Here is a 24,920-nt window from a genome sequence, read left to right as displayed (position 1 = left end):
GGGACTAAGAAAGGGAGGAGGAAGTTTGTAACTGTAAAGCTGTGTAATTCTGCATACATTCCTGTGGACTTACTTCTAAGGGTACAGTTTAAAAATTTCCTATGGGACCCTAAATCCCATTAAGCTGGGTGGTAAAAATGTCATCTTAAGTGTTAAAATGATCACACATATAGAATGAAGTGTTAAAGGGATCATTAGATAAGAACAGTGTCTGGTAATAATAATAGATAGAATTAAAAAGGAGAGTTCCAACAAGGGAAGCAGTCCACCCAGCAGATTAATAAAATGACAATTAGTTTAAATAGAAATCTGACCTCAGAATCAGCCCTTAAGGCATTCTGATCTGGCTGAAAAGTCCGTGAAAGCATTTCAGGCATGGAAAGCCAAGACACTGTGGCAAAACAATGTCCTACATTAAGGATCTCTGTGAGAGAGACCCCAGTGGAAAGAAGTGGCTATCAAAGAAGGATGTACTTTTTTCTGAAGGGAGGAGAACACTTCCACTTTGCTTATTGCCTTGTCTAAATACTGATGCAGATTGTGGATTAAAAAGTCTTCCCTAGCCTTGGCAGCTCATGTCAAAAGCCTCAGGTGATCACTGACATACATCAGAGTGTTGATTATTAAATTAACAATAGCAATCACTGTGTACTTACTTCCCATGCAGGACCTCTGTCCTCAATGAGTTGTATTATGAGAATTAACTGTAAAACTTGTTCTCAGTTTTTTTTTTTTGTGTGTGTGTGTGTGCAAATAGTTGAATTCTTTACTTAGTATAGAGTTGGTCTTCAGTGTATAGAGTTACTTGTAAAAAAATCTTTTTTTTTAAATTTTTATTTATTTATTTATTTTTTATTTTTTATTTTTGACAGGCAGAGTGGACAGTGAGAGAGAGAGACAGAGAGAAAGGTCTTCCTTTTGCCGTTGGTTCACCCTCCAATGGCCGCCGTGGTAGCGCGCTGCGGCCGGCGCACCGCGCTGATTCAATGGCAGGAGCCAGGTGCTTCTCCTGGTCTCCCATGGGGTGCAGGGCCCAAGCACTTGGGCCATCCTCCACTGCACTCCCTGGCCACAGCAGAGAGCTGGCCTGGAAGAGGGGCAACCGGGACAGGATCAGTGCCCCGACCGGGACTGGAACCCAGTGTGCCGGCACCGCAAGGCGGAGGATTAGCCTAGTGAGCCACGGCGCCGGCCTATGTAAAAAAAAATCTTAATGGAGAATGGGACTGGGAATGGGAGAGAGAGGAGAAGGTGGGATGGGAGGGTGTGTATGGAGGGAAGAATCACTACATTCCAAAAGCTGTACTTAGGAAATTTGTACTCATGAAATAAAATGTTTCTTTGGAGGAAAAAAAGGATTTGTAATGGTATCTGTTCATTTATATAGGACAAACTGCAAAAATTAATGGAAACTTTAAGAATAAAACTGTATCAGCAATCTATGGGGAGGCAATGTGGTCTCTGCAGCTGGTAAACTCTTATGTGAGTGTTCAGAGTAGAACTTTTTATGGGTTTGCTCTTAAAATAGATACAGGCTTATAATCCTCCTAAGAATTTTCCAGTTGTGAAATATAATATGGGCTCTGTCATTATGTACTGTTTCCAGTGAGATCTAAAAGTATCCTGTAATTAAATACACTAAGGGCTGATTCTGAGGCCAGAGTGCTATTTAGGACATCTGCCATTCTATGAGTCTGCTGTGTATCCCACTTCCCATGTTGGATCGTTTTTCCCTTTATGATTCTATCAGTTAGTATTAGCAGACACTAGTCTTGTTTGTGAGATCCCTTTGACTCTTAGACCTATCAGAGTGATCAATTGTGAACTGAAATTGATCACTTGGACTAGTGAGATGGCATTATCAGCCCTTAAGGCATTCGAATCTGGCTGAAGAGCCTATGAGAGTATTGTAGGCATGGAAAGCCAAGACACTCAGGAAAAAAAAAAAAAAAAGAAGACCTAAATGAAAGATCTCTGCATGTGAGATTCCAGTGGAATCTCAAAGAAGGAGGTACTTTTCTCTGAAGGGAGGAGAGAACTTCCACTTTGACTATGACCCTGTCGGAATAAGACCAAAGTCGGCGAACCCTAAAGGCTTCCATAGCCTTGGCAACTCATGACTAGAGCCTAGTGAGATTACTGATGCCATGAACAGGAGTGTCAAATTGTTAAATCAACAACAGGAGTCACTGTGTACTTATGTCTCATGTGGGATCTGTCCTTAATGTGTTGTCCAATGTGAAGTGATGCTATAACTAGTACTAAAGCAGTATTTTTACACTTTGTGTGTCTATGTGGGTGTAAACTGATGAAATCTTTACTTAGCATATACTGAATCGATCTTCTGTATATAAAGATAACTGAAAATGAAAAAAAAACACCTGGTGTTAAATTGGAAATTGCATACAAAATTAATCTCTGTCTTTAATGTGCGGTACACTGTTATTTAATGCTATAACTAGTACTCCAACAGTATTTTTTCACTTTGCGTTGCTATGTGGGGGCAAACTGTTGAAATCTTTACTTAATATATACTAAACTGATCTTCTGTATATAAAGAGAATTGAAAATGAATCTTGATGTGATTGGAAGGGGAGAGGGAGCGGGAAAGGGGAGGGTTGCGGGTGGGAGGGAAGTTATGGGGGGTGGGGGGAAGCCATTGTAATCCATAAGCTATACTTTGGAAATTTATATTCATTAAATAAAAGTTTAAAAAATTAAATACATTAATATACTTTTTAAAGATTTTTTATTTTTTTGAAAGGCATAGTGACAGATTAGGAGAGACAAAGAGAGAAAGATCTTCCATCCACTGGTTCACTCCCCTAATGGCCACAGCATCCTGGTCTGGGCCAGGCTGAAGCCAGGAACCAGGAACTCCATCCAGGTTTCCCATCCAGGTTTCCCACATGGGTGCCAGGCACCCAAAGACTTGGGCCATCTCCTGCTGCTTTCCCAGGCACATTAGCAGTGAGCTGGATTGGAAGTGGAGCAGCCAGGACCCAAATGACACCCCAGTATTGGATGCCAGCATTGCAAGTGGCAGCTTAACCCCCTGTGCCACTACACTGGTTCCTAAATCAATACTTTTGCATTGAAAATGGTAATTCACAAGTATGAAGTGAGCTAAGAAAATCACTGTATATGTACTATTACGAATTGGATATTGCTGCCAAATGACGAAATCAAAACACGTTTTGCCATTAAGTAGATTTTGAAAAAAAAAATTTCAATTTTTTGAACTATTTTTTGTATTTTTATTTGCAAAGAACATTTAAGGATCTGTACGGCCTTTGGAGATTTCTCTTCTCCATATACTTTAGGTAGATTTGTTGCTTTGGTGCAAGGTTCTAAAATGAGAAGATTATATTTATTGGTAGAGATGAAACAGTCACCTTATTCTAAGATTATTGGGACTGTAGAATCATAAAAGCACTAAAAATATTTTTGAATTTTAAAAGATTATTGTTGGATTAAGGTCTATTATTCTCTGTTGTTATTTTTCTACAGGAAAAAGATTCTCTGGATTTCTCAGTCAAATCCCAAGCAGATAGAACATTTCAGTTCTTTGATCACAGTCTGATGGAATCCATTAAACAGGGTGATCCAAAAGTGCGTGAATTCTTTAGGTTGCTTGCTGTCTGCCATACTGTAATGTCAGAGGAGAATAATGCAGGTAAGTGAAAAGTGTCTGAGTGGTGAACCTTGATTTTTGTTTTTGTTTTTTAGAATCAAAACTAAAATTAAATTTGAATGAGTTATAAGTGAAAGCTAGAACTTCGCACAAGGACTTTACTAGTCACTAGTTTTTCTTTAATTCCTGAATGTTTTCCCTTAAAATGTGGAGACTTCGTGGCAAAAGAAATGTGGGCAATGGAAAAGTGGGGACCCCAAATACCAAAGTGGATGAAATATTTTTTTTTTGACAGGTAGAGTGGACAGTGAGAGAGAGAGACAGAGAGAACGGTCTTCCTTTGCTGTTGGTTCACCCTCCAATGGCCGCCGTGGCCGGCGTACTGCGCTGATCCGAAGGCAGGAGCCAGGTGCTTCTCCTGGTCTCCCATGCGGGTGCAGGGCCCAAGCACTTGGACCATCCTCCACTGCATTCCTGGACCACAGCAGAGAGCTGGACTGGAAGAGGGGCAACCGGGACAGAATCTGGCACCCCAACTGGGACTAGAACCTGGTGTGCCGGTGCTGCAAGGCAGAGGATTAGCCTATTGAGCCACGGCGCCAGCCAATGAAATACTTAAAAAAAATATATTTACTTTAAATGTAGAGCCAGAGAAAGCAAGAGAGAAATCTTTCACCCACTGGTTCACCCCCCAGTTGGCTGCAATGATTGGGGCTAGGCCAGGCTGAAGCCAGGACTCTGGAACACTGTCCAGGTCTCCCACATGGGAGTCAGGAGTTCAAGCACTTGGGCCATCTTCCACTGCTTTCCCAGGTGCAGTAATGGTGAGCTGGGTTGGAAGTGGAGCAGCTCGAACCAGTGCTCATATGGGATGCTGGCACCACAGGTAGCAACTTAACCCACCACACAACAGTGCTGGCTCCAGGGATGGAATATGTCTTATGATTGAGTACCATATTTGACTGTGAGCTTCCTGGCAGTAAGGACAAATGGGGAAATACACTCAAGTCACATAGCTCTATTAGTATGTGCATCTAACATGCCAATGACCACAAGCCATATGCTTAGACTGAACTTTCTCAGTAATGGGGGTAAATTACATTTATATTAGAAAAATACTCTGGAGCCGGCGCCGTGGCTCACTTGGTTAATCCTTTGCCTGTGGCACCGGCATCCCATATGGGCACCAGATTCTGGTCCCGGTTGCTCCTCTTCCAGTCCGGCTCTCTGCTGTGGCCCTGGGAAGGCAGTAGAGGATGGCCAAGTTTCATTCCCCAAATTGTCACAATGGCCAGGGCTGGGCCAGGCTGAAGTCAGGAGACAAGAATACCATCTGGGTCTCCTACATGGGTGCAAGGACCCAAAGACTTGGACCATCTTCTGCTGCTTTCCCAGGTGCATTAGCAGGGAGCTGGATTAAAAGTGGGCCCCTGCACCCACCTGGGAGACCAGGAGGAAGCACCTGGCTCCTAGCTCCTGGCTTTGGATTGGCGTAGCTCTGGCTGTGGCGGCCATTTGGGGGGAGAACCAATGGAAGGAAGACCTTTCTCTCTGTCTCTCTCTCTCACTGTCTAACTCTACCTGTCAAATAAAAAAAAATTAAAAAAGAAGAATACTCTTATTTAGTCTGCATTATGAGAAAGTCTTCATTTTTATAAGATGGTGGTTTGAATTTCAGGCTTTTTAGAATAGAACAAAACCATCTGGACCACTTTAAATTTTGGAGCTTGGAGACAGGTAGATAATAGTATAGTGAATCAGATTCTTGTTCCAACAGAGCCCAATTTATGCCATTTACAAGTTACATGTTTCTCTACTTCCAACTATCAAGTTAAAAGTAATATCGGCTTAAAAGTGAAAGTTGCTGCATGTAGACTTGTGTACTATATAGGCATACATACATGTAAATGCATATATTTTTATATATGTAGCTGTATACTTGTATCTCTCCTTCCCATCCAAATAGATATATATTTTGTATTTTGTTGTTGTTTGTTTTCCTGTTGGGACTACATTGAAGCCACAGTTTTATCTTTGATGATGCCAGATTAACCCATTCCTCAGATTTTAATCACTTTAAGGATTCACATAATTATATTTATGACTTTAATTGAACTTTATAACACTAATGCCAACAAGGAATTATTATATTTTCATCTAAGGATGTGCCTTTAAGTAAGTTTCTTTTATCTCTGCCTCTGAGTTCACTTCATTCCCAAAACTCTATTTTATTTTAATAGCAATCTGTTTTCCATTTAATGTTATGATATTCTTTAGACCTCTTTGAGCATATTAATTAAACTTAATTTGAAATTTTCTTTTGTTTCCTCTGTTATGTTTTATTTTATCGAGTGTCCTGTTTTCTTGAGTGCCATGTCTAACTTTCATGCTGTTCTCAAATGCTTGGTGATTTGTGGCCGCCTGTTCTTACTTGTGTTTAAGAACCTCTGTTTGGAGAATGAGATTCCCATTGCAGTACAGTGGTCGGCCTCCTGTGATGTGTTGGGAGAGGCAGAACAAATAACTTGTCTTTTGGCTGTGGGGTTCCTCCCTCTTGGAATTCATGATTCCTGGGGTTATTGTTTCGCTTTCCAGATCTGGTGCTAGGTGTCTATACCATGGTCCCATTGGAGAGAGGGTTGCAATTAAGTTTCTGGCCTGGAAGAAAATTATCAGTTCTTTTCTTTATCTTTTCCTATGGAATTCTTTTTTTTTTAATTTTTATTTCAGAAATGCAGAGTTAAAGCAAGATAGGGAGAGGGAAAGGAAGGGAGAGAGATGCTTTCCAATCCTTGTTTCATTCCCCAAATGGTCACAATGGCCAGGGCTGGGCCAGGCTGAAGTCAGGAGCCAAGAACACCATCTGGGTCTCCCACATGGGTGCAAAGACCCAAAGACTTGGGCCATCTTCTGCTGCTTTCCCAGGTGCATTAGCAGGGAGCTGGATTGAAAGTGGAATTAGAACTGGTGCCCATATGGGATGCCAGCGTTTCAGACTGTGGCTTAATCCACTCACGATGATGTTTTGCCCCCTTGTGGAATTCTGAAGCTACTTTGGGCTCTTTGGTCTCTGGTCTCAGTACTCAAATCTTGAAGCCTTCCTCAGGTATAGTGATCACTTTGTGTAGAAAAATCTGTTTAAGGTTTTTTTCCAAGGGGCAAATGTCACTGCAGCTTGTTTTTGAGAGCAAGCTGGCAGGAGGAGAAACCCAGATGGTCTAGGAGTGTTGAATGGAATTCTTTAATCTGTTTTTACTGACCATGTAGGTACAGACAGCTCTTTTATTTGCCAATTTAATTTCCTTTGGGTAAATTCCAAGGAGTGGGATGGCTAGGTTGTATGGTAGGGCTATATTCAGGTTTCTGAGCAATCTCCAAACTGACTTCCATAGTGGCTTTACCAGTTTGCATTCCCACCAACAGTGGGTTAGTGTCCCTTTTTCCCCACATCCTCTCCAGCATCTGTTGTTGGTAGATTTCTGAATGTGAGCCATTCTAACTGGGGTGAGGTGAAACCTCATTGTGGTTTTGATTTGCATTTCCCTGATGGCTAGTGATCCTGAACATTTTTTCTTGTATCTGTTGGCCATTTGGATTTCCTCTTCTGAAAAATGTCTCTTTAGGTCCTTGGCCCATCTCTTAAGTGGGTTGGTTGTTTTGTTGTTGTGGATTTTCTTGATCTCTTTGTAGATTCTGGTTATTAATCATTTATCTGTTGCATAGTTTGCAAATATTTTTTCACATTCTGTCAGTTGCCTCTTCACTTTCCTGACTGTTTCTTTTGCAGTACAGAAACTTCTCAATTTGATATAATCCCAATAGTTAATTTTGGCTTTGACTACCTGTGCCTCCAGAGTCTTTTCCAAGAAGTCTTTGTTGGTGCTTCCAACTTTTCCCCATTCAATAGGATGCAGGCCGTGGGTTTTTCATAAATTGCCTTGATTGTGTTGAGGAATGTTCCTTCTATACCCAATTTGCTTAGAGTTTTCATCATGAAAGGGTGTTGTATTCTATCAAATGCTTTCTCTGCATCTATTGAGATAATCATATGGTTTTTCTTCTGCAGTTTGTTGATGTGGTGTATCACATTGATTGATTTGGGAACATTGAACCATCCCTGCATACCAGGGATAAATCCCAATTGTTCTGGTTGGATGATCTTTCTGATGTGTTGTTGCATTCTATTCGCCACAATTTTATTAAGGATTTTTGCATCTATGTTCATCGGGGAAATTGGTCTGTAATTCTCTTTCTCTGCTGCATCTTTTTCAGGTTTAGGAATTAAGGTGATGCTGGCTTCATAGAAAGAATTTTGGAGGATTCCCCCCCCCCCCTTTTTTTTGATTGTTCTGAATAGTTTAAGAAGAATTGGAGTTAGTTCTTTAAATGTCTGGTAGAATTCAGCAGTGAATCCATCTGGTCCTGGGCTTTTCTTTGTTGGGAGGGCCTTTATGACTGATTGAATTTCTGTCTCAGTTATGGGTCTGTTTAGGTGTTCTATGTCTTCGTGGTTCAATTTAGGTAGGTTGTATGTGTTCAGGAATCTATCCATTTCTGATAGATTTCCATATTTGCTTGCATACAACTCTTTGTAATAATTTCTCATTTGTTGATTCTGAATTTGGAAAACTTTTGAAGGTTGTTCTTACATTGGTATTCATTAAATTTTTTGAGCTTCATTTCTCTTTATAAAAGTATTGTTTATTTGAGAAGCAGAAATACGGGTAGGGATGGGGGAGCAGAGAGAGGGATCTCTCATCTGTTGATTTACTTCTCAAATGCCAGTAACAGCTGTGGCTGAGCTAGGCTGCAGCCAGGAGCCAGGAAAAATTAATTCAGGTCTGCCATGTGGGTGGCAGAGACCCAGCTACTTGAGCCATTCGCTGTTGTCTTCCAAGGTGTGCATCCACAGGAAGCTGGTATCAGAAGCAGAGCTGTGACTTAAATGCAAGCTATTATGTATGGATTGCTGACTTCCAGACTGGCAGCTTAATTGCAAGGCCAAACACCTGCCTACTCTGTTTTCTTCATCATTGTTTCTTGACTGATGCAATCTATTTTTTGATCCAATCTACTTTTTTTTCTTTGAGATATTTCTCAAATTTGTAGTTTGCTGATAATACTCATTTTTTGTGTCACATTTTTTCATAACATATAATTAAATGCACAGATAATTAAATGACTTGATGAAGCTGGCGCCGCGGCTCAATAGGCTAATCCTCTACCTTGTGGTGCCGGCACACTGGGTTCTAGTCCCGGTCGGGGCACCGGATTCTGTCCCGGTTGCCTCTCTTCCAGGCCAGCTCTCTGCTGTGGCCAGGGAGTGCAGTGGAGGATGGCCCAAGTGCTTGGGCCCTGCACCCCATGGGAGACCAGGAGAAGCACCTGGCTCCTGCCATCAGATCACCGTGGTGCGCCGGCTGCATTGCGCCAGCCGCGGTGGCCATTGGAGGGTGAACCAACGGCAAAAGGAAGACCTTTCTCTCTGTCTCATTCTCTCACTGTCCACTCTTCCTGTCAAAAAATAGAAATTAAAAATTAAAAAAAAATGACTTGATGAGTTTTGATAATTATATACATGTAACTTCTGCTCCATCAGTCCAGAAAGATTACTCTTGTTTCTTTTCATTCAATATCCATAATCAACTACTGCTCTGATTTTACCACTAAAAATGACTTTTGCCTGTTCTTAGACTTCATGTAAGTAGAATCATATGGTATGCACTCTTTTGTGTCTGTTTTCTTTTATGCACTATATTATTTTTGTCATTTATTCATGTTGTATCAATTAGTAGTTTATATTTTCTGAGTAATATTCTACTGCATGAATATACTACAATTTGCTTTTCTAGTCTTCTGTTGATACACATTTGGGTTATTTCCAGCTTTGGGCTAATGTGAATGTATTAGTCAGATTCCCATTATTACAATTAAAATATCTAAAAGGAGGTAACTTATAAAGAAAAAAGTTTATTTTCAGTCACAGTTTTGGGGGTTCACAGTCCAAGACCAGGTGACTGCACTGGTCTAGTGTTTGGTGTGGATGATAGGATGCGTGCAGAGAATCACGTGGTGAACAAGGAAGCAGAGAGACAGGGAGCACACCCTGTCTTCAAGAAGCCACTGTGACTCTGTTATGGCAAGCTAATGAAAGACCATCTCTTCCCAAATGCCCTACCTTCAGACACCAGAAGAGGATCAGACTTCTCCCCTACAAGGATCATCAATCCATGACTTTGGGACTTGAGCATCTGTTTAAGTTGGGAAGAAAATTCTGCTCAAACCATAAAAATGAGTAAAACTGCCACAAACATTTGTGTCTGTTAAAGAAATACTTATTTTAATTTGCTTTGGGTATACACTCAGGAACAGATATTGCCAGATCATTATGTCACTATATGTTTAAGATTATAGGAAATGACCCAACTGTTTTCTAAAAATTGATTGTATTATTTTATATCCCTACCACCAGTGTATGAGAGTGCCAGTGCCTCCATCTTTTCCAGACTTTAAAGGAATTTTTGGTAGTGAGGACAACTAGATATATGTATTCTGTCAACTGTTTTTCTCTCTTGCTTTGAGATATCATATTCTAAGTGAAGGGCCACACCACTGAGTAAAGGAAAATTACACTTGCTGTTTTTGTGTTAAAGTTTTCACTATGGGATCAAGAGTTTAAGGATGCAAATAAATCCATATATATTAAAGTGCATTAAAAATGTGTGTTATGAAAAAGAATAGAATCCCAAACTAACAAATTTAAAACTGCATGATTGTATACTTTGTAGTTCAGAGTGTTTCTTTTATTTTCAATGTGTGCTGTTTGTTTCATGGGGAAAGTCATTTGGAGAAAGTGCTTTTCTTCACCAGGGTGAAGTTTCATAGGCAGGAAAGGGGGAAGTACAGGTACATCACTAAGACTTTTTTTTCTTTTTTAGTGGATGGCATATAAAAATTAGAATTTTTTCTTATTGCTGCATTATACCAGTCCTTTAACATTTATTGAAGTTACTTCCGGTCTGATATGTGTTCACTTTTCATAAATATTTAATGTGTAATGTGTGCTTGAAATGAATATACATTCTATAGTTATTCAGTACTAGATTCTAAACATATCCAGTAGATAGTGTTTTCTGATTGTGTTATTCAGTCTGTTTTTACTCTGAATTATTTTCGTGACTTGTTTTCTCAAATAATGAGATGTTAAAATCACCAGCTATTCAGTGCTTTTATATGTATATACTCATATTTGCAGTTTTTGCCAATGAATGATTTATATATTTTAAGGTCATGTTATTAGTTGGATACTAGTTAAAATTCTATCTTCTTTAAATTGAAACTTTTTTCAATAGATACATTTGTCAGTAGATACTGATCCTCTTCTTCAGTGATACTTTTCATCTTAAAGTTCATTTTATCTGTTATTAATATATATGGGTGTTTTCCTTTTGTTAGTAGTTGCATCGTTTGATATTTTCTATATTTTTGTCCCAATCTACTTTTTTTGTTGTATTTTAAACACATATCTCTTACATATGGCATATGGTTCAACATTTTAAAAATATCCAGGTAGACAAAACCAGAGGTTAAATGAAATATTTATCCCATTTAACTTTATTTATTGTTGATGAACTGAGATTTTAAGTATTTAATCTGTAATTATTAATTTATTAGATTCCTTCTACCATCTTATTTGCATTTTATATTGTCTCTTTTGTCTCAGTCTGTTTTTTTTTTTAAATGGATTAAGTCCATTTTCACTGCTGCTAGTTTGAAAATAATATGTGTACTCTTATTTGTATTTCCTTAGTGACTAACCTATAGTGAACTTATAGTACTTATAGTACTAAGTACTTATAGTACTTATATAGTACTTATATAGTACTAAGTACTTATAGTACTTATAGTACTAAGCCCTCTTTTGAATAACACAAATTTAATACTTTAATACTCACCAACCCTATTCTGGCATATATTACTCTTGTCATGTATTTTAATACTTTTAATCCCGTAGATATTATTTTTTGCTATTTTTATAGTCATTACTTAGATTGATCCACATATTTACTAATTTCTATGTTCTTCAATGTTTGTCCCATCTGTAATATTCTGCTGACCTAAAGTATGTTCTTTAGAATTTCCTATAATAAGAGCCTTCTAATGGCGAGCTTCCAACATTTTGTTTGAAATGAGTTTACTTCATCCTTACTCTTGAATAACACGTTTTGTTCTGTAAAATTTAAGGTAACAAGCTTCTACCAGTACACTAAAACTATTCTTCAGTATTCTGGCTGCTCTTCCTGTTACTCTGTTTTCAGCTTTCAGTCTAACGTGGCTTGAAGGTAATCAGTCTTTATTCCTTGACTACATGTAAGATTTCTTATTCTTCCATGTTTTACAGTATAGGTGTGGTTTTTCTTTTATTTTCTTTTTTTTAATTATGTTGGTTGTGACTTATTGCGATTCTTGAGTATATTGACTATCATTTTTAAAAATCACTCCTGGAGTTTTCTCATCTAAGAATATCTTAAAGTATTGCCTGTGATCCATTTTCTGTCATGTTAGATCTTCAGTGTTGGATGTCTTCTCACTGTCTCTATGTCTTTAAACCATTTACTCATTTTTCATTATTTTGTCTCTCTCAGCTATATTCTTCTTCCTACTCTACTATTTTTTAAAGATTTATTTATTTATTTGAAAGTCAGAGTTACACAAAGAGAGAAGGAGAGACAGAGAGAGAGAGAGAAGTCTTCCATCCGCTGGTTCACTCCCCAGAAGTGAAAAGTTAGCCACAACGGCCAGACCTGTGCTGATCTGAAGCCAGGAGCCAGGAGCTTCTTCTGGGTCTCCCATGTGGGTTGCAGGGGCCCAAGGAGTTGGGCCATCTTCTGCTGCTATCCCAGGCCATCGCAGTAACTCTGATTTTAAAAAGATTTATTTTTTTATTCATTGGCAAGGCAGAGTTAGAGGGAGAGAAGCAGCAGCAGCAACCTAGTGAATGATCTTCCATCTGCTGGTTCACTCCCCAAAAGGCCACAATGTCTACAGCTGGGCCAGGTTGAAGCCAGGAGTAGGGAGCTTCTTCAGAGCCTCCTAAGTGGGTATAGGAGCCCAAGAACCTTAGCCAATCTCTGCTGCTTTCCCAGGAACATTAGCAGGGAGTTTCATTGGAAATGGAGCAACTGGGTCTTGAATTGGCACCCATATGGGATGCTGGCACAGCAGGCAAAAGCTTAACCTGCTATGTCACAATGCTGGCTTCTCCACTGATTTTTCTACAAGCCTTTTGGTTCTTTTAAAAATCTGCTTAATTTCATGCCTCTATGCCTCTATTTTATTTCTTGCAATATACTAAATATATTACATTTGCTGTTTCTGATAATTCCAATACTGAAATAGTTTGCAGATTTTTTTTTTTAATTTGAAAGGCAGAGCTACAGATGGAGGTGAAGGGAGAGAGATATCTTCCATCTGCTGGTTTACTTCCCAAATAGCTGTAATGGCTGGGGCTGGGGCTGTGTCAGGCCAAAGACAAGAGACTGGAACTCTATCTGGGTCTCCCAGGTGGATGCAGGGACCCAAGCACTTGGGCCATCTTCTGATGCTTTCCCAAGTGTGTTAACAGGGATCTGGATTGAAAGTGGAGCTACCAGGACTTAAGCCAGTGCCCATATGGGATGTTGGCTTCACAGGCAGTGGCTTAATCTGCTATAGCACAGTACTGGTCCCAGCTATTGCAGATCTTACCGTCTATTGTTTCTGCTGGCTCTCATCAAATTTTCTTATAGTTTTAATGATTTTCACTTGAGTTGGGCATTTTATTTGCCACTTCATTTGTAGAAATTTCTTGGTTCAACCTGTTTCCTCCAGAAGGGATTTATATGTGCTTCAATCATTGTGCTAATGCAGGAGCATTTCAGACTAAATTTTTAGCTTGATTTTTTTAGGCCACCCTGGTTTTGTGAATTCATCATGCAAATAAACATTCGAGTTAGACTTTGGTCAAAAATTCTCAGAGTTTTGTGCTTTTCCACTTACATGCAAGATTTTAATTTTTTTAACTTTTATTTAATGAATACAAATTTCCAATGTACAGCTTATGGATTACAATGGCTTCCCCTTCCAATAACTTCCCTCCCATCCACAACCCTCCCCTCTCCCACTCCCTCTCCCCTTCCATTCACATCGATTCATTTTCAATTCTCTTTATATACAGAAGATCAATTTAGTATATATTAAGTAAAGATTTCAACAGTTTGCACCCACATAGAAACACAAAGTGAAACATACTGTTTGAGTACTAGTTATAGCATTAAATCAAAATGTACAGCACATTACAGACAGAGATCCCACATGAGGAGCAAGTGCACAGTGACTCCTGTTGTTGACCCAACAAATGGACACTCTAGTTAATTGCAGAAAAGGGGGCATAGATTTCCAGTTCATCCTCGTACTGAGAACATAGTCTTTGCAGAAGGAACCCATTTTTGAGAGGTGGTTTTCCGTTAAGATTCTTACCTTGAGGAGGCCCTGGGCTATACCTTTTCTAACCCAAGACTCAAGAGACTAGAAACTGATCAAGTTCTCCTGGTTCAAAAAATTCCCCCAAGCAAAAGCTGGTTATAGTACTTCTTTTATCCCATCCATGTACTTTTTCTCAGTTTGACCTGAACACTTTAAGCTTTCTTGCTGGTTATGGATGTATTCAATAGTATTAAAATGTTTTTTGTAGTTATTTGCAGCAGGAGAGGTTGGTCCTGACACTCAGTGTACCATGTTACCAGAAGCAGAATTTATTATAGCATTGCATAGGCAGACCAAGTAATTGTTCAATGTTTTTTCATTTTTAAATTTTAAGTTAATTTAAGACTTTTGTATAACGTGAAATAATACAATGAAAAGATTATAAAGGCAAAGATAATCATTTCTTACCCAGATTCCAACAGATAACCTATGGCAATGTTTGTTGTGCAGCATTTCACCATTTCCACTTGCTTACACACACACACACACACGCACGCACACACACACATACATGTATATACACAAAATATATGCAGAAATGTAGATAGGTTTTAGTTTTTAACTAAAAAGAACACTAATATATCCATTACTATTCAACTTGTTTTCATAATTTATCTTGGATATCACTATAAATGAGTAAATGTGGACCTACCTCAGCCTATCTTTTCTAATTCATTTTTATGATAAACAATATAATTTTCTATAGAAAAGCTTAGAAAGCATATTTTTGTATTTTTATTACATTCTTTTCCTCCTATTTTATTCTGGGATGTACAAAATATCAAGTAAAAAGTATTAACATTTTGGTTTGATTCATAAAATTTTGAGTCATTTTTTGTATGTATTCTCATAAAATGGTCATTTGTGTCAGACTGAAGTCTAATTAAGAGTATCTGCTCCATTACTCTTTGGCTGTGTGAAGTTGCCAAAGTCCATATAAATCTGTTTTAGCCATAGGTCCCACCAGTATAAAATGGAAATAATAATTTTAATAATTCCTACCTCAAAGGATTTCCTTAAGGATTATGCAGCTTAATATATTTGTAAATATTTGGTCTCTGACTTAAGAAAGTTTCAGCAGAGTGGAAAGGCAGACTGGAAAATGGATATTCTTCTGACAAGATATCTACGGCTCTGTGGTGAAATTCATGAAATTTGCAGTGTCCTAGAGGACAGGAATGTGGTTCAGGTAGAAAAGTCTGAGGGTAGGAAAAAACTGGGTGACTGACTGTTGAGGGGGTGTGGAAGAGTGAGTTGGAGTTAGCTTTGGGATTCTATGAATGTTAGTTGTTAATTTCAGCATTGAAATACTTGTTTATTTTCCTTCTAGGGCAACTGATTTATCAAGTTCAGTCCCCTGATGAAGGTGCTCTAGTGACTGCTGCTAGAAATTTTGGGTTCATTTTTAAGTCTCGGACTCCAGAGACAATAACAATAGAAGAGCTTGGAACACTAGTTACATATCAACTGCTTGCCTTCTTGGATTTCAACAATATCAGAAAAAGGATGTCTGTCATAGGTATGGTTGGTAGTTGATATTAGTTTTGATCTTTCGCTATTACTATGGTTATATTGATAGTATAATATATTAGTTGATATTATTATGGTTATATTGGTAGTATATATTCATGGAACATTTCACGCTTTGCTGTATGATGAGAGTTGTGATATCTGTCCCTTTGTGAGCTCCTGTGATTCTTAACTTAGCCTCCCCACTGTAGTAATATACGATTACCATTTACCAAATGCTTACTAAATTCAAGCATTGTTCTAAATACATGAATTAACTATTTTAATTTTCATAACAGCCAGAAGAAAGTACTATTATTTTATGTTCATTTTATAGACAATGAAACTGAGACATTGAGCGTTTGAGTGACTTGCCCACATCACATCGTTTGTGACTTCAAACCCAGGAGAGTTGATTTCTGAGCCCATTCACTTGGTTACTACCCAATATTGGCTCTAGATGAGTTTCTGAATTGCTTGGCACATGCTAGTTGTTGCAAATAACACCAATAGCCACCTTATTATCATTCATTTTCTCTCTTCACTTTCATTGCTGGGGATGACCAACTAATATTGTATTTAATACCACAAGAAAACCATGATTACCTAACTCAATGAATGCTGGCTCTAAGCGCTGTTCCAATGTCTCTCATTTTTATTTAGCTTCATTTTCCATTCCTCACAACAGATGTTCTAAACCGCTGCCCTTCCTCAAGTCCTCCACCCTGGCAGGATCTCCTTCACTCTTGAAAGCTAACTTCCTCTTATTTCTCCAAGAAAATAAAGACCCTCAGACCATTATCCTACTCTTTTCTGTGTCCCCCCTTCATCCGCAAGTTACATATACTTTTACTCCTTTTCTTCTCTACCTCAGAGAAAAATTGCTTTTGTTTATTTTCAAAGCTGAAGGTTCAACCTCGTCCTCTTATTCCCTATCCCTCCTTCTTGTTCTGCCTCTGATTTCCTCTTTCTCACTGGCTCCTTCCTTCAGCCCACAACACAATTATCATCCTGTTTGCTTAACTGTATTTTCATATTTTGATGGCCACGGATTTCTATGTACTTTTTTTCCTCATCAAGGCAAGTTTTCCCACCTCAGCTTTCTTCTTCTTTTTTAAAATAATTATTTATTTAAAGATCTATTTTATTAATTTGAAAGGTAGAGTTACAGGGAGAGAGGGAGGAGATACAGAGGGATCTTTTATCTGCTGCTTGACTCCTCAAATGGATGCAATGACCGCACTGGTTCAGGCTGAAGCTAGGAGCCAGGATCTTCATCCTTCTGTCCCTTTTTTTTTAATTTAATGAATATAAATTTCCAAAGTACAGCTTATGGATTACAAAGGCTTCCCCCCCCCATAACTTCCCTCCCACCCGCAACCCTCCCCTTTCCCACTCTCTCTCCCCTTCCATTCACATCAAGATTCATTTTCAATTCTCTTTATATACAGAAAATCAGTTTAGTATATATAAAAATTTCAAAAGTTTGCCCTTACATAGCAACACAAAGTGAAAAAATGCTGTTGGAGTACTAGTTATAGCATTAAATAAGAGTGTACAGCACATTAATGACAGAGATCCTACATGATATTTTTTAAAAAAGATTGATTACTTTTCTATGTAATTTCCAATTTAACACCAAAGGTTTTTTTTTTTTCATTTTCAATTATCTTTATATACAGAAGATTGCTTCATTATATACCAAGTAAAGATTTCATCAGTTTGCACCCACACATAACCACAAAGTGTAAAAATACTGCTTTAGTACTAGTTATAGCATCACTTCACATTGGACAACCCATTAAGGACAGATCCCACATGGGACGTAAGTACACAGTGACTCTTGATGTTGATTTAACAATTTAACACTCTTGTTTATGGCATCAGTAATCTCCCTAGGCTCTAGTCATGAGTTGCCAAGGCTATGGAAGCCTTTACGGTTCGCCGACTTCGATCTTATTCCAACAGGGTCATAGTCAAAGTGGAAGTTCTCTCCTCCCTTCAGAGAAAGGCACCTCCTACCTTGATGGCCCCATTCTTTCCACTGGGATCACACTCCCTGAGATCCTTCATTTAGGTCTTCTTCTTCTTCTTCTTCCTCTTCTTCCTCTTCTTCCTCTTCCTCTTCCTCCTCTTCTTCCTCCTCTTCTTCTTCCTCTTCTTCCTCCTCTTCTTCCTCCTCCTCCTCCTCTTCCTCCTCTTTTTTTTTTTTTCCAGAGTGTCTTGGCTTTCCATGCCTAAAATACTCTCACAGGCTCTTCAGCCAGATCCAAATGCCTTAAGGGCTGATTCTGAGGCCAGAGTGCTATTTAGGACATCTGTCATTCTATGAGTCTGCTGTGTATCCCACTTCCCATGTTGGATCCTTCTCTCCCTTTTTTGGTTTTATCAGTTAGTATTAGCAGACATTAGTCTTGTTTGTGTGATCCCTTTGACTCTTAGATCTATCAGTGTGATCAATTGTGAACTGAAATTGATCACCTGGACTAGTGAGATGGCATTGGTACATGCCACCTTGATGGGATTATATTGGAACCCCCCTGCACGTTTCTAACTCCATCATTTGGGGCAAGTCCAATTGAGCATGTCCCCAATGGTACATCTCCTCCCTCTCTTTTTCTCATTCTTATATTTAACCAGGATCACTTTTCAGTTAAGATTTAAACACCTAAGAATAATTGTGTGTTAATTACAGAGTTCACAAAAAAATACTAAAATGGATAAAGTATTACATTGTACATCAACAGTCAGCAAAAGAGTTGATCAAGTCACTATTTCTCATAGTGTCCATTTCACTTCCACAGGTTTCCCTTTGGTGCTCAGTTAGTTGTCACCGATCAGGGAAAACAAATGATATTTGTCTCTTTGGGACTGGCTTAATTCACTCAGCATGATGTTTTCCAGATTCCTCCATCTTGTTGCAAATGACTGGGTTTCATTGTTTCTTACTGCTGTATAGTATTCTATAGAGTACATGTCCCATAGTTTCTTTATCCAGTCTACTGTTGATGGGCATTTGGGTTGGTTCCAGGTCTTAGCTATTGTGAATTGAGCTGCAATAAACATTGAGGTACAGATGGCTTTTTTGTTTGCCAATTTAATTTCCTTTGGGTAAATTCCAAGGAGTGGGATGGATGGGCTGATTGGTAGGGTTATATTCAGGTTTCTGAGGAATCTCCAGACAGACTTCCATAGTGGCTTAACCAGTTTGCATTCCCACCAACAGTGGATTAGTGTCCCTTTTTCCCCACATCCTCTCCAGCATCTATTGTTGGTAGATTTCTGAATGTGAGCCATTCTAACTGGGGTGAGGTGAAACCTCATTGTGGTTTTGATTTGCATTTCCCTAATTGCTAGTGATCTTGAACATTTTTTCTTGTGTCTGTTGGGCATTTGGATTTCCTCTTTGGAAAGATGTCTGTTGAGGTCTTTGGCCCATCTCTTAAGTGGGTTGTTTGTTTTGATGTTGTGGAGTTTCTTGATTTCTTTGTAGATTCTGGTTATCAACCCTTTATCTGTTGCATAGTTTGCAAATATTTTTTCCCATTCTGTTGGTTGCCTCTTCACTTTCCTGACTGTTTCTTTTGCAGTACAGAAACTTCTCAGTTTGATGCAATCCCAATAGTTAATTTTGGCTTTGACTGCCTGTGCTCCTGGGGTATTTTCCAAGAAGTCTTTACCTGTGCCTATATCTTGCAGGGTTTCTCCAATGCTCTCTAATAATTTGATGGTGTCTGGTCGTAGATTTAAGTTTTTAATCCATGTTGAGTGAATTTTTGTGTAAGGTGAAAGGTAGGGATCTTGCTTCATGATTCTGCACGTGGAAATCCAGTTTTCCCAGCACCATTTATTGAATAGACTGTCCTTACTCCAGGGATTGGTTTTGGATCCTTGATCAAATATGAGTTGGCTGTAGATGTTTGGGTTGATTTCTGGTGTTTCTATACTGTTCCATTGGTCTATCCACCTGTTTCTGTACCAGTACCATGCTGTTTTGATAACAACTGCCCTGTAGTATGTCCTGAAACCTGGTATTGTGATGCTTCTGGCTTTGTTTTTGTTGTACAAGATTGCTTTAGCTATTCGAGGTCTCCTGTGTCTCCATATGAATTTCAGCATCATTTTTTCCAGATCTGAGAAGAATGCCTTTGGTATTTTGATTGGTATTGCATTGAATCTGTAAATTGCTTTTGGGAGAATGGACATTTTGATGATGTTGATTCTTCCAATCCATGAGCATGGAAGATTTTTCCATTTTTTGGTATCCTCTCCTATTTCTTTCTTTAAGGTTTTGTAATTTTCATCATAGAGATCTTTAATGTCCTTGGTTAAGTTTATTCCAAGGTATTTGATGGTTTTTGTAGCTATGAGAGTGGGATTGAACTTAGAAGTTCTTCCTCAGCCGCAGCATTGTCTGTGTATACAAAGGCTGTTGATTTTTGTGCATTGATTTTATATCCTGCTACTTTGCGAAACTCTTCTATGAGTTCCAATAGTCTCTCTCTCTCTCTCTCTCTCTCTCTTTTTTGACAGGCAGAGTGGATAGTGTGAGAGAGAGAGATAAAGTTCTTCCTTTTTGCTGTTGGTTCACCCTCCACTGGCCGCTGCGGCTGGCGCATCGTGCTGATCTGAAGCCAGAAGGCAGGTGCTTCTCCTGGTCTCCCATGCAGGTGCAGGGCCCAAGGACTTGGGCCATCCTCCACTGCCTTCCCGGGCCATAGCAGAGAGCTGGCCTGGAAGAGGGGCAACCGGGACAGAATCTGGTGCCCCAACTGGGACTAGAACCTGGTGTGCCAGCGCCGCAAGGTGGAGGATTCGCCTATTAAGCCACAGCGCCAGCCCCAATAGTCTCTTAGTAGAGTTCTTTTGATCCCCTAAATAAAGAATCATATCGTCTGCAAAGAGTGGTAGTTTGAGTTCTTCCTTCCCAATTTGTATCCATTTAATTTCTTTTTCTTGCCTAATAGCTCTGGCTAAGACTTCCAGAACTATATTGAAGAGCAGTGGTGAGAGTGGGCATCCCTGTCTGGTACCCAGATCTCAGTGGAAATGCTTCCAACTTTTCCCCATTCAATAGGATGTTGGCCGTGGGTTTTTCATAAATTGCTTTGATTGTATTGAGGAATGTTCCTTCTATACCCAGTTTGCTTAGGGTTTTCATCATGAAAGGGTGCCTTCTGTCCCTTTGTGAGCTCCTGGGATTCTTGAAGAATGGGATGGAGGAGAGTAGTCAGCAAATAATGTGGGTGCAGGGGTCCAAGGACGTGGGCCATCTTCTGCTGCTTTCCCAGACCATTAACAGGGAGCTGGATAGGAAGTGGTATATCCGGGGCTCAAACTGGTGCCCATATGGGATGCCAGAATCACAGGCTATGTCACAACACTGGCCCTGCTTTTCAGAAAAGTAGGGCTAGGCTTCTGCAAGCACTGCTCAAGAAGGACCGCTTTCTCAGAAGTTTCTAGTCACCATACCGCCCCCCTTCCCTCCCTCCCTCCCTGCCTCCCTCCCTCCCTCCCTGCCTTCCTCCCTCCCTCCCTTTCTGTCAATCTAATTTATCACTTTTTAAAACTTAGCAATATTTGGGCCGGCACCGTGGCTCACTTGGTTAATCCTCCGCCTGCGGCGCCGGCATCCCATATGGGTGCCGGGTTCTAGTCCTGGCTGCTCCTCTTCCAGTCTAGCTCTCTGCTGTGGTCTGGGAGGGCAGTGGAGGATGGCCCAAGTGCTTGGGCCCCTGCACCTGCATGGGAGACCAGGAAGAGGCACCTGACTCTTGGCTTTGGATCGGCATAGCTCTGGCCATGGCGGCCATTTGGGGGGGTGAACCAAGGGAAGGAAGACCTTTCTCTCTTTCTCTCTCTCTCACTGTCTAACTCTATCTGTCAAATAAAAAAAAAAAAAACAACTTAGCAGTAGTTGATAACGTTGACCTTTTCTTGACACTCCCCCTTTGGCCTCTGTGAACTTACTGGCTCCTGTTTTTCTCGTTCTGTGTTTTCTTTCTCAGACTCCTTCGTTGACTACTGTCCTCCATCCCATTCTTCAATATTGAGTCCTTTTTTCTTCTCACTTCCTATATTCTTCAAGGCTGATCTTGACCTCTCACATGGTTGTAGCTGTTACAGGTATTCTGCTATCTTCCTATCGAGTTCTTCAGCTTCAGTTTCTCTCATCCTCTCTGATCATCCAAACGCACATTTTCAGCCTTCTTCTGGATCTTATCACTGGACTGTACTACAAAACATAAAGCTTTATGTTGAATGTGGAGCTTTTTTTCTCACAACTATTGTTCTTCCATAGTGTGCATTAAAATACCATTTACCTTTTACTGCAAGTTTCTCAGTGAACTGGACATTTCATAATGAATTATTTTATTGAATTGTTGCAATAGTATCCCTCATTTAGAACACAAGGAAATTAAACTCAAAGATTGTAAGTATTCTGCCAAAGATTGTCACATAAATGTCACACAACATATCACCCAGCTGATAAGTGGCAAAGTGAATATTTCAGCCCAGATTTTTTCTTTCTCCAAAGTCTGATCTTTCTATATATTTTTTTTTAACTTTTATTTAATGAATATAAATTTCCAGTATACAGCTTATGGATTACAATGGCTTCCCCTTCCCATAATTTCCCTCCCACCCGCAACCCTCCCCTCTCCCGCTCCCTCTCCCCTTCCATTCACATTAAGATTCATTTTCAATTCTCTTTATATACAGAAGATCAATTTAGTATACATTAAGTAAAGATTTCAACAGTTTGCACCCACATAGAAACACAAAGTGAAACATACTGTTTGAGTACTAGTTATAGCATTAAATCACAATGTACAGTACATTAAGGACAGAGATCCCACATCAGGAGCAAGCGCACAGTGGCTCCTGTTGTTGACCCAACAAATTGACACTCTAGTTTATGGCACCAGTAACCACCCTAGGCTCTCATCATGAGTTGCCAAGGCTATGGAAGCCTTCCAAGTTCGCTGACTCTGATCATATTTAGACAAGGTCATAAAAGACAGGGTGAGGATAGTAACCAATGATCCTAAGAGTGGCATTAACCAGGTCTGAACAATTATACAGCATTAAGTGGGGAAGAGAACCATCAGTACACACAGGTTGGGAGTAGAGCCATTGGTGGTAGAGTAGAGGTTATGATTACAAAGGAATGAGGCCCAAGTGCACTAGACAGGGTCTAGAACAAAGGACAGAGTCATTATTAGAGGAGCTAAGAAAGGTGCTGTCTAAGCTATAATGAAGTTTTCTGATTGAGAGGCAAATAGAACCTGATAGAAGGGGCTTGATAATAATCTGGTGGGCTTTAGGCCTTGTAAGTTAAGAGGCCCAGACCTATCTATCTCTTCACATGGGGTATATCCTAAGGGAGGTGTGAACCTCCTAGGGGAAGGCACTCTGTTGACTTTCATTACTTGGCTGGCCTGGGAGGAGAGCTGGCCAGGTCAAGGCAGGGGGCATCTCTAACCAGAAATTTACAGTTCTGCCTGCAATGTTGCTGACCCTACTTGACCATACCCTCAGCTGCAGTGGTCACTTTGGAAGTTGGGCTGAGTGAAGGGCTTTTCAGCTTGGAGCCAATAAGATCTGTGGCTCTGACCTGGGCATCCTTTGACTCCAGGGCAGGTCCATTTCCAGTGACCCAACTCTTGGCAGAGCTGCCAGGGCTCTTCACAAGCTGACTTCTGCTGAAGCCCAGGCTTACCTCATTGAAAGCCACTGCAGTGGACTGGCCTGTTGGGTCTCCTTGAGGGCAGATCACCGTACAGATCAGCCATTAATAGGCCTGCCACCCATTGCTTCTGATGCCTAGCTTTCTTTTCCTCCTGGTTTGTGTTAAAGCAGACCAGAGGATGCAAGTCAAGGGAGTGCCCATGTCCCATCTCTAATCTTCGGTGGCCTGAACTACAAGTCTATAGTCACAGGCATGTTCTGTAGTAGTTTTTCTAAGGCAGACAATGCCCATGAGGAAAATTATATTCTCACTTTAAAACTTTCTTTCCCTTTGGTCTGAAAGGGAGGTTTTTTTTTTTTTCTACTTACTATATACTTCGCTGATGGTGATGTGAATCTAGCTATGAGATTATTATTTAAGTTCTTATTTTGGCTATGCTACTACAGAAAAATGTTACCCATCTCTTATAAGGTCTAAAGATTAAATTGTGCGTCCTACAGATTCCTTCATAATAGAATTAGTTCCCTACCTTGAAGAGAATAGAGAAATGAAAGAACAAGTTGGCCTTAGAATAGAGAAATGAGGAAGCAAGTCCTAGATCTCTTGCTGACAATAGCAATATTACATGAATACTTAGCAAACCGTTTCAACCCTTAGATAAGAACTTGATAAAACATTTACCAGAAGGTTCAATGCCTTCTGTAAATTTTAAGAATCATGTATTTGAAAACACCTCTTAAATATCTAACATGGTGTAGTTTGTTTAACCAGTAAACTTAAGCACAACCATCTAAAATGTTTTTAGTTTCTTTCTACCAACAAGTTTAAAACATATGATACACAGATTCAGGTCACACAAATTAAAATGTATCTTTGATTGATTTTAGCAGCTTAAATTTATGGACAATCTTATCTAAAAGCCATTTAAAATAAAACTCTTAATAAAATTTCCCCATGTGGACATACAATATGTACGCACATATAACATAGCATGGTAGACCAATATCAAAATCCAAAATATCTGGTTGAACTAAGATTCCTTAAAATCATGACATAACATAGACCAAGTTTGATCATTGTTACAAGGTGATTATTCAAGTCTTTGAAAATAAGCACATAGTTAAATAACCCATAGCTCTTAATAAAAATTCAGCTGTTTTTGAACAATTAGAATTTAACAGACATCAAGAGAACATAATAGATTACTTTAACACATTGCTCTAACAGTGCATCAGAGTTTAATTCTATGTCAAAGAGAAATTGAGCTTCCTGTGATCTTTTGCTGTGAGGTTTCCTTCCTTTACCTTCTTTCATATTGGTGACCATGTTTCTGTGTTTCTGTGTGTAACACATCTTTAAGCATCTTTTGCAGGGCAGGATGGGTGGCAACAAATTCTTTCAGTTTCTGTTTGCTATGAAAAGTGTTAATTTCACCTTCATTCACAAATGAGAGCTTTGCAGGATATAATATTCTGGGCTGGCAGTTTTTTTCTCTTAGTACCTGGGCTATGTCTCGCCATTCCCTTCTAGCTTGTAGGGTTTCTGATGAGAAGTCTGCTG

At 39.5% G+C, this 24,920-nt stretch overlaps 1 protein-coding gene across 1 annotated transcript in view; it reads left to right on the top strand.

Moving 5' to 3' along the window:
• Window positions 1-24,920, top strand: part of ATP8B4 (ATPase phospholipid transporting 8B4 (putative)) — a 281,261-nt gene that overhangs the window by 180,386 nt on the left and 75,955 nt on the right. The window contains exons 14-15 of the mRNA XM_062206643.1: window positions 3,511-3,676; window positions 15,489-15,677. Of these exons, the coding sequence (XP_062062627.1) occupies window positions 3,511-3,676; window positions 15,489-15,677 (355 nt within the window). The remainder of the gene's footprint in view (window positions 1-3,510; window positions 3,677-15,488; window positions 15,678-24,920) is intronic.

Source organism: Lepus europaeus, chromosome 11 (assembly GCF_033115175.1).
Source record: "Lepus europaeus isolate LE1 chromosome 11, mLepTim1.pri, whole genome shotgun sequence".
Classification (NCBI taxonomy): Eukaryota; Metazoa; Chordata; class Mammalia; order Lagomorpha; family Leporidae; genus Lepus; species Lepus europaeus.
This window is presented reverse-complemented; position numbering and strand designations above follow the sequence as displayed.